This window comes from Protomyctophum parallelum (assembly GCF_964188405.1).
Source record: "Protomyctophum parallelum genome assembly, chromosome: 1".
NCBI classification, from domain to species: domain Eukaryota; kingdom Metazoa; phylum Chordata; class Actinopteri; order Myctophiformes; family Myctophidae; genus Protomyctophum; species Protomyctophum parallelum.
In genome coordinates this window covers 24,105,938-24,116,245 of record NC_139697.1, presented here as the reverse complement: position 1 = coordinate 24,116,245, position 10,308 = coordinate 24,105,938, and the positions used below count along the sequence as shown (strand labels likewise).

General features: G+C 45.9%; 1 protein-coding gene across 1 annotated transcript; it reads left to right on the top strand.

Annotated features, from left to right (window-relative positions):
* Window positions 1-1,461: 1,461 nt before the first annotated feature.
* Window positions 1,462-5,558, top strand: irx1b (iroquois homeobox 1b). Its single transcript, XM_083773525.1, has 5 exons — window positions 1,462-1,952; window positions 2,859-3,098; window positions 3,556-4,426; window positions 4,714-4,774; window positions 5,274-5,558. The coding sequence occupies exons 1-5, from the start codon at window positions 1,698-1,700 to the stop codon at window positions 5,323-5,325; spliced, it is 1,479 nt and encodes a 492-aa protein (XP_083629651.1). The 5' UTR covers window positions 1,462-1,697; the 3' UTR covers window positions 5,326-5,558.
* The last annotated feature ends 4,750 nt before the right edge of the window (window positions 5,559-10,308 follow it).

Sequence of the window (10,308 nt, the reverse complement as noted above, 5' to 3'; positions counted from 1 at the left end):
TCAGCTCATCAGGCGCTCCAGCGTGAAATGATGAATCTGTATTTATGGGATGGAGTAATTACACAGCTCACCTCTGATGGAGCCCAGGGGGGCCACAGGGCCACCGCGCAGGGCACCGCCAGTGCTCAACCTCATTAGCACTCTCTCTCTCTCTGTGTGTGTGTGTGTGTGTGTGTGTGTGTGTGTGTGTGTGTGTGTGTGTGTGTGTGTGTGTGTGTGTGTGTGTGTGTGTGTGTGTGTGTGTGTGTGTGTTTGTGTGCGTGTGCGTGCGTGTGTGCGTGCGTGTGCGACTGCGTGTGTGTGTGAGCTGTGTGTTTGTTTTCAAAAGAATATGTTAAATGAAAGGTGCAGTTTTGATAGCCGAGCTTCAATAATTAAAATCACCAATCTGTATAGCCTGGGTATACCCCGAGATCAACGCAACCATGTCTGTCGGCTGATGTTATAGTGGGTTTAAGAAAATGAATAATAATAATAATAATATTGAAGAATTTAACAATATTAGTTACATTTGCAGTCATACAGGGCACCTGCATGCATGACTGCAAATGTATATTGTTCATAATGTGCATCATGTTCTCTCTAAAATGAAATCATATAGCTTTGAATGCATTCATTATGCAACATTTGCTATAGGCTGTAATTGTTTTCAAGAATCAAGATCAAACATCATCCAAAACTTAAAGTAAACATTCAATACACTGGTCTAGACTCTCTCTCATATAGCCTAATATAAAACCCTGCATCTGTCATTTCCCACTCGACAGATTTTGTGTCCTCTTGATATAGTAACTCTTATCCACGCCAATCTCTCCCTCTCTTTTCTCCGTTATCGTTGATCTAAAAATATGCTCTGCTGACTTCCGTCGATATATCACCGACATTCCGCGCGTATATCTGGCCGATCACATATCGATGCCTCCCGGCCCATCTGCCGACCACTCTGTCCCCATATCCTCTATCTCACAGGGACAAAGTGCTTCGCATTATATTTATAAACATCACAATGGTCTAAAGGTCTATATATGAACGTGCAATTCCACGTCGCTCTTTTTTTTTTATTCTTCTTTATTAAAAGGCATGCAAGAATAGCCCACAATTTCATGTGCGAGTATAGCCTACCCCCCCCCCCCCCCTCCCTAAACACAGAACAGCGCTATCAAAAAGCTAAATGTGCCAATAATAATCATCATATGGTAGGTGACTATAGGCGGTGCGTCTGCTGAACGAAGTCATACAATATTGACCACGAACGGAAACTCTCTAACAGTTCTCTCACACACGCACGCGCGCGCGCACACACACACAGTCACACACACACACACACACACACATGCACACACACACACACACACACACACGACCTAACCAATGCACTAATCGCCTGCCCCGGGCATAGGAGGAGCTTGCAGCTTAAGTAGGGCTGCCAATCATTCAGTCAGCTCCACATTGAGAGAGGAATCCTGCGGGTAGAAAGAAGCCATCAGTGCTTGCGCTCAAGTGCCAAAGTCATCCACTTCGGGAGGGACTTCTATACGTGCGGTGGAAGTTGAGCTTGACAGAACCGATTGCGGTGATTTAGACATCCGTCTCCTCGCTGGGAATTCCTATTTTCTTTTGTTTTGTTTTCGCTCCCTTGTGGCTTCACGTGTGAAGAAAAGGGGGGAGAGAGATTTACGCGTTATTTTCCCCTGGACATGTCTTTCTCTCAGCTGGGGTATCCCCAGTTCCTGAGTGCCGCCGCGCAGGATGTATACGGAGGAGGCGAGCGGCCGGGCTCCGCCGCCGCCGCCCGCGAAGGAGCCGCCGAGAGCGGCCTGAACTCCTCGGTCGCGGCCGCCGCGGTCGGTTCCATGTTGGGAATGTATGGGAATCCTTGGACAGCTGCTCACAACTACAGTGCCTTTCTGCCGTACGGCGGAGCCGCAGACCTCGCCCTTATATCACAAATGGTAAGGAAGAATGAACAGTTCGTCCAAGGGTTGAAGCAGGTGCTTCTTTTTACGTGCACCTCCACCCCCCCCCCCCCCCCCCCCCCCCCTTGCACAGAAGCTTTATTTGTATGTTTTCCCCCTTCTTTGTCCAAAAGTATTTTTATTGTATTTTATGTCAGCTGTAGGCCTTGGCTAAAGTTTTTGGGTATAGCCTATAATGAAGGCGCATATTAATTATTTATGACGTACATCAAATTATTAAAAATAACATTTAAGAATTCAAGTTAATTAAAATGATAAACAAGCATGCCTCCTCCTTTTATAGGGCACAATTTTGGTTGTTTTCAATTCATATTTAAATGATCGACTTCACACTGTCTAAATTATGTATATGCTTTATCTTAATAGACTCCCTTTTTAAATAAACTGTTGATTCTAAATTTCCTGAAGGAAATATAAGATTTTCTTCCACAGGTGTACATAAGGTTATTATATAATATAGGACTATAGCCTATATCTATGAAAACGTCCCATATTTGGCATGATGTTATAAACAAGACAAAACTGGTCAGAACAATTTCGTTTGGAGATATAAAGGTTGCTTTTATTATTGTTTTGTTCTATGCCGAGATTATGCATCAACATGTCACGACCGAAGGGCCTTCCAGAAAGCCAGATTGGATTAATGAATGTCAGATGCCTAAAAAAAGGGAAAGAAAACACTGTACACGTGAACTCTAAAGTTTGAAGGCCATGCAGTCTATATAATTGATTGATTGAAATATTTATAGTTTGCAGGATCACAGTATACATTTCAAAGACTGTTAACTGTGAGTGGACGACCCAATAAAGCATCACACTTGTTTACAAGAGGGTCCACCTTGTTCAATTCATTAAAAAAAATTGGTTGTCACCGATCTATAGGGCTCCCAATATGACCTGAAAGACGGCCCGGGAGGCCACCCCGCCCTGCCCGTGCACGCCACGCAGGGCTTCTATCCGTACGGCCAGTATCCGTACGGAGACCCGTCCCGCGCCAAGACGGCCACGCGGGAGACCACGTCCACGCTGAAGGCCTGGCTGCAGGAGCACCAGAAGAACCCCTACCCCACCAAGGGGGAGAAGATCATGCTGGCCATCATCACCAAGATGACACTCACACAGGTGTGTGTGTGCGTGTGTGTGTGTGTGTGTGTGTGTGTGTGTGTGTGTGTGTGCGCGTGTGTGTGTGTGTGTGTGTGTGTGTGTGTGTGTGTGTGTGTGTGTGTGTGTGTGTGTGTGTGTGTGTGTCACAAAGTGACGGTTTTGCCATTTAATGTGACAGTAAATGTGACAGTGACAGCTTGCCTGTTCATTTCATTAATTCATTATTTAAAAAAAAAAACCGAAAACAACTATTATACAATTAGCAATTTTGGGGAAAGTAAGTAAGTAGGCCTAGGCCAGGCCTACAGTATGACGATGATGATGTATTGCACATGACGTCACACTGGTCACAGGATTTATCACAAAAAAAGTTTATCTATTATATAAAGAATAATAAAGTGTTTATTGCTTTAGTGTGGTGGCCCTAATGCATATTAATGCTCACCAAGCCCCTCGTCTCGTCTCGTCTCGTCAGGTGTCCACGTGGTTCGCCAACGCGCGCCGGCGCCTGAAGAAGGAGAACAAGGTGACGTGGGGTCGCAGCGCCGAGGACCGCGACGGGCGCATCTTCAGCTCGGACAACGAGGACGAGGAGCACGGCAAGAGCGACGACGACGAGGACGAGGAGATCGACCTGGAGACGGTCGACCCGGAGAGGCCCGCCGCGGACGAGTCTGCAGACCGCGTGACCCCCGTGGGGGGCACGGAGCCGTGCTCCGGCAACAAGGCGGGGGAGGAGGGCCTCACGGGCCACCAAGAGTCCTCCAATAAGACCCCGGAGGGCCACAGAACACTGTCTGGTGGAGTCAGCGAGGAGCCCATCTCTCTCATAAAGACACCCGCCAGCACGGGGAAACTCGCCGTGGATAACTCCCCCGGTAGACACGAGACGTGCCAGAGTAGACCGGCGCAGGCCAAGCCCAAAATCTGGTCCCTGGCCGAGACGGCCACGAGCCCCGACAGCGGCAGCACCACCACGCACATCAGAGCGCCGTCCGCGGGGCACCCTTCTCCCCACAGCCCGGCGTTGAACCCTAGCGCCCACCCGGCCTTGCTCCCCGCGGCGCATCACGGGATATACACGTGCCAGATTGGCAAACTGCACAACTGGACCAGCGCTGCTTTTCTCAACGCCAACTCGCTTTTGAACATGCGGTCGCTCCTCGGAGGCCACCATCACCACCACCACCATCATCACAACAACAACAACCCGGCCGGCCACCTGCCTCTCCACCACGGCCACTCGCCGGGGGCGCGGCTGGTGCATGTGACCGGGCCCGGAGCCTCGGGCACGGAGGACGAGAGCGACGAGGAGTCGTCGGGGAGCTGCAGTCCAAAGCGAGACGGTAATGAATGGACAAGTTAAAACGAGACGAATTAATATACTCCGTTATGACGACGGCATCGCTTGTCAAAAGGAACTATATCACAAGCTTCTTCTTTGCTGTTATTGGCAAGCGACATCCTCGCATGGCAAGGTCTATATAGCCCAAGCTTAATGATACTTAATGCTTGACGCAAATTAAGCTCTGCTGCAAGTATCCATGTCTGTTTTAAGTTTGATGATGACGATTGAAATAACATATAGGCATTGATAAATGAATTTACTACCCTTAATTGTTTCTCTATATAGATGAAGAAAGCGACCACAGGCCGGATTCCCCCAAATCATCGTTTCGGCTGATTGCTGACAGGTATGGAGATGGCTCTAAAGTTAATATGGCATTATTATTATTATTATTATGGCATTATATCAACCACTGGTGTTTTATCATTTTATTTAGTTGTGTTAAGCTGCGGCTAAATGAACCTTGACGCCGAGGTAAATAGTGTTCCACCTCAGTGCTTCGCGGGGACCTCCGCTCATAAATCATGTGAAGTGATTGAATCACCACTTTAACGCCTGGCTGGGCACAGGCTAATATGTCCTACGGGGGCGCAACAGTGACTTATCTATTGCCAACCGTGTCATTTAAATAATCCACCCACAATTTATTCACGCCCCCCCCCCCCCCTCGGTAAACGCACACATGCTGAGGAATATGATATAGGTGGAGATTGAGAACCAGTAGTGTGTCATTTGAGGGAAGTATACTATAAGGCCTGATTATTTTGGTGTCAAAAACTCATTTAATTTCGCTGACGTGTGTCTTTTTTTTTCTTTTTCTTTTTCTTTCCTTTTATCAAATCTAGACCTCACCACGGAGCAGCCGCACAACAGCGAGTTCTGACAACAACGTTATGAGACGGGGAATTAAATTCCTTTAAATGAACAATTCTATTAAACGAAGAACAATTTAATGAAGGATATTTTTTTCGACAGGAGAAAGCTGTCATAGCTTATTACTGCTTTAGCCTATCCTCCATGCGAAAGAGATGTTTCTGGTCAAAAAAAAGAAATTGCTTGTATATCTTTCTTCTATGTTATGTCTGTTTTTCCTCCTTTTTATTGTGAATGGAGACATATCGAAAATTGTAAATAACAGGATACAACTTGTCTTTAAAATGATATATTTTTTGGCAAAATAAATAAATGTGATCATAGTCATTTATTTTTAAAGATTCTTTCCCCTGTATCTAATTTATTTCTGTCGCGTCATTAAAACAAATCTAATTAGAGTTAGGCCATAGGCTACAATCTGATTTTTGCAAATGGGAGAAAATTGCACACCTGTTCAACTTCAACAATATCCTCACCGCCGGCCATACAACGATGGCGTCTTTTTTTTGCAAGAAACATCGCACCCAAATGAAATGTGCTTTCTGGCCAAAAATGTGTGTGAATGATGACGTCGACGTTACACTTTTACACCACTGGCTCTCAACTTACTGCAAGCGCTGCGGAAGCTGAAATTGAAGATTTCCAGCCCACGGTTTTCGGCAAACCTTGTGAACTTGGTGCTTGTGTGTGCCTCATAGCCTGGCTTTCTCTGGCTTTAATGTTGGATTAGCCCCCTCGCTGCCATCATTATCACCACCACCACCACCTCAGAAATATGGATCTGACGGCGGCAGAAAAGGCCAGCAGCCGGTAGCCTAGGGGTGCGGCGGCACGGGGGGTAGAGTGGGGGGAGTATAGGCTCGATGAGAAGAAGAGGTCGCGGCCATTCTTACCTTCACAGGCCGCGAGACAGCGAAGAGCGAGGGAGGGAGTCGAGAGAGTGCTATTGAAACTAGATGTGTGTAGAAAAAAAGAAGCTCATAGCATAGCAGTCAGTGGGCCTATATAATATATCTACCCGCAGGCTCCCATGGAGTTGGCGAGAGCATGAGAGGAACAAAGTTTTGTATTCGATGTGAAAACGCGACTCAATGCTGCCACCTTTCTGTGTAAAAAAAAAGAAAGAATGGAAGGAAAAAAAAGTTTGGCTATAAACTGGGGTTCAACAACTGGACATAATGATTTACTAGAGGAATGGAATTTGAGGAAAGGGGATGTGTCCTTCAGTATTTGTTTTTTTAAGATAGGCCTACTGTCTGTCATGTCCTTTCCCAGAAAGGACAGCGGGTGAGTGTCAGAATCATTGCTCATAATAACAGGTTCAACTGCTTATACGTTTCCATCCTCTTTCCAAATGAAATGTGCTGCCCTGCCACCATCCACCCATTTGTGTGCGTGTGTGCATGCGTGCACGTGCGTGCACAAGTGCACGTGTGAGAGAGGGAGACAGAGAGAGAGAGAGAGAGAACTGTCATTGATGTGAGCGCTGAAGGAATCAGAGCCAGGCACTTGAGGCCATTTTCACTGTCTCTGCCAACTGTGACAGACTGCCATTGGGACTGCAGAGAGAGAGAGAGAGGAGTTATCAGCCACTTTCTGTCCTACACAGTATAGTGTTTCTACACTACAGTTCTGGCCAAACACACTTTCATCCTTCCAAGTATCCCGAACAATACACCATTCTTTCAGAGTACCACATCAATGATCTTAGCGGGATGTTTCTCAAAATAACTGGCCGTTTCATCGGTTGTTTCTGAAATTGTTTGCTATACCGATGGAGAGTACAAACAATTTCCACCTCTTTGGACTCTGAGCAATCTGAGCCACGTTTCTTTTTCTGGCCCGAGGCAACGAGAAAAAAAATCATCTTGAAAGTTAAACTGGACACTTTGTAATGGGCAAGTTTTGGAAAGTCACCCAAAAAGCTCCCGTTGAAACGGAGAAGTTCGATAAAATATCCTTCATTCTCGAGTATAGTTTTCTTTTTAAAGTTGTATCCTCCAGTCCAAGCTCTCGGCTTGAGTAGAACCCTCATTTGTGCTTTGGTATTCTGATATAGGCTCTTTGGTGAGTTCTAATCCCTATTAAAGAGCCAGATTATGTGAGGGATTTGTCTTTGATTTCCCCGTCCCACTGCTCTTTTCTCTCACTCAGTCACTCTCCCACTCCCTCTCTCTCTCAATGGTTAAAATGTGGACAATGATTGCCTACATGTGCCGTCATGCCCCCCCCCCCCCCAACCAACCCACACGCACGCACACACACACACTCCCACCTTCATCCTCTGTCCTCCTGTGTTAGCCACATGCATGAGGTGTGTCCCCTGGTCGCCTGAATAGATTTGTTAAAGGCCCCCAGTGGATGAGAGAGGTCTAGGCCCCACAGCCTGGGCCTCGTGTGTGGACCTATCCCCTTCACAGGCACCCCGTGGGAGGGGGGGGGGGGGGGGGGGGGTAATTCCCCACCACTCCCCCCTATGGCCACATCCCCTTTCTCTTCTCCTCCTCCATGCAGAGATAATCAGGCTTATGTAAAGACGACGATGCTCTTTTGACAGTCATCAGCCCATCAGTGATCCAATCAGGCCCAAATCCGCCATTGTTCCTCCTCAAAGTGTCTCAAATCCGCTTGTGGAAGAGAGAGGGGCCATCCTCTTTATCCTGCCAATCACCGCTGACATTCCTGCCACTGTTGCCATGGCCTGGGGGTGAAAGGTCGTGAAAACAGAGAGCGTGGGCTGACTTAACGGAGAATAGGAGGTGTCCCCTCCCCGAGGAGGGGCTCTTGGAGCGCTCGCCCCATTGGCCAGTCAACACGGGGGGTAAATGTAGACAAGTTAGGGCTCTATAGCCCCGCTGAGAGGGCCAGAGCAGATAGAAGGACATGGCCTAGGAGAGGAGAGGAGAAAGAGAGGGGAGAAAGACAAGGCCAGGAGAGGAGAGGAGAAAGAGAAGGCCAGGGTGGAGACGTTGAAAAGGCCCATCAGAGGAGAAAAGGAGGAGAGAGAGAGAGAGGTGTGTGTGGAGAGAGAAAGAGGGGGTCAGAGAGGCCCAGTGTTTGATTGCCAAAAAGGCTTATAGCCACTTTAACCCCAGTGTCCCTATTTTTGGGCATGGCCATTATATGTGAACATTATCAGAAAAATTTCAAACATTTAAAAAAATATCTACAAGTTCACAATGTGTACTGTAGCACATCGCCATGTTGTGGGCTTTATGTGGTTATGGAGCGCTTGACATACCAAGGTCTAAGAAAAAGCAGCTGGCCAGCAGAAACATTACAAACCTTTCTATAAAATCAAACTCTGGATACATGAAACGTGAAGTTGTTATTTTCATTTGGCTATAACTTACAGTATGTTGCCTGTATATCTGCAATTAGAGCTAGCTAACATCTCAACGGATTCTAAAGACGTGCAGTGTGTGTGTGTGTGAGTGTGACAGTGTGTGTGTGTGTGTGTGTGTGTGCATTGTGCATGCATATACACATTCCTCATGCTGAGATGTAATTTGAAATGTAAATGTACCTCCCACCGCAATGAAACTAATACGTGTCATTGCAGGATAAGCGGGGCGTTGGGTTAAAGCTGTTGTTGTAATGTTGTCAAAAGAATAATTTTCCGTAACCCAATGTATACGTAAGTGAGCAAATGTTTGGCCTACCCAAGATATCATAGGAGGAATTTACACCATTGACTGTTCTTTCATAGGGATTAGTGGTATTAGACCATTCTGTACAAAAGCGAGGTATCAAAACTCATGGGTAATTCAACAAACACAACAATGGCAAGTTTACCAAGAGCTGCTCCTTGGCCTCCGTTGATTGTCGTTTTGCAGCTGCGAGTACCACGCAGACAAATAGGAAACATTGTCCGAGCCTCAAAGTAGACAAATTTAATATACAGGGGGAGATACAACACGACAAATACTATGAAAGCACAGGGAGCGATAAGTCTCTCCTCTTGTTCGCTGGCTATTCACGACAATAATCTCGGAGAAGAATGTATATAAGGAGCAGATTAGGAGAAGAGAGTTCATGGTTGAGTGTTCGCATCACTGCCTCCTTTCAGCCATTTTGAGTCGGTGCTCATATTCACTGTCGTAGCATCTTAGCTTAGCCTGCCACTGGGAGAGTCTCAGAAGGGGACTCGAGGACTCTGCAAGTCTTTGTTCACAGATCAGCGAAGCACAACAGTGTTTTTTTAGTCTTTTTTATTTATTTATTTTACTTTGCCTCTCTCTGGTGATTTCTGTTAGAGTATGGAGTTTGTGAAACGTATGTGGAGCACGTTGCAGGTGGTTGCCTTCGTCGAAGCCACTTTTTGATTGGGACTACGTATATATGTCCAATACCGATCCCTTTTCATTCCTTTAAAAAATATTTAAAAAGAGTGAACATAGCCGATCTACAATCTCACAACACGTCATCATGAGCTTGTAGATCTGCTATCTTCACAACTTTTGTGTGACACTATCGCATAATGAAGTTATGCATTCATTTATGAAAAACATATCTTTTTTAATATCTACATACAAGGTTTCTGCAACGATATTGCAGTACTTTATGGTTTGTACAGGATCGTCCCGGTTTCAAGATGTGTGTGAAACCAGAGTCCAGACAAATATCTGTGGAACAGTTTTTCACTACCAAATGTTTTTTACCAAGTTTTTCACTACCAAATGTATTTTACCAAGTTTTCACCGTATTTAACCACTTCTTTAACCGGGGTCTTCGAGGGGTTTATACCAGGCTCTGCCCCTTTTTTCCCCCCTCTACACCAAATCTCTCTGCAGAAAATAGCAGCTCTATAAGCTCACATTGCGAATAGATGTAGAAGTGTTATTCTTTTGTAGAATGTTCCTCCCGGTATATAATAATAATAAGAATATACTTGCTGTCAGCGCTTAAATTGTTGTTTTTAATGTCATGTCCCACTAATTTTATTAATATTTCTAAACGCCGTTCATGGTATTGCACGAAAGGTGCAGTCAACTCAATAGACGTCGT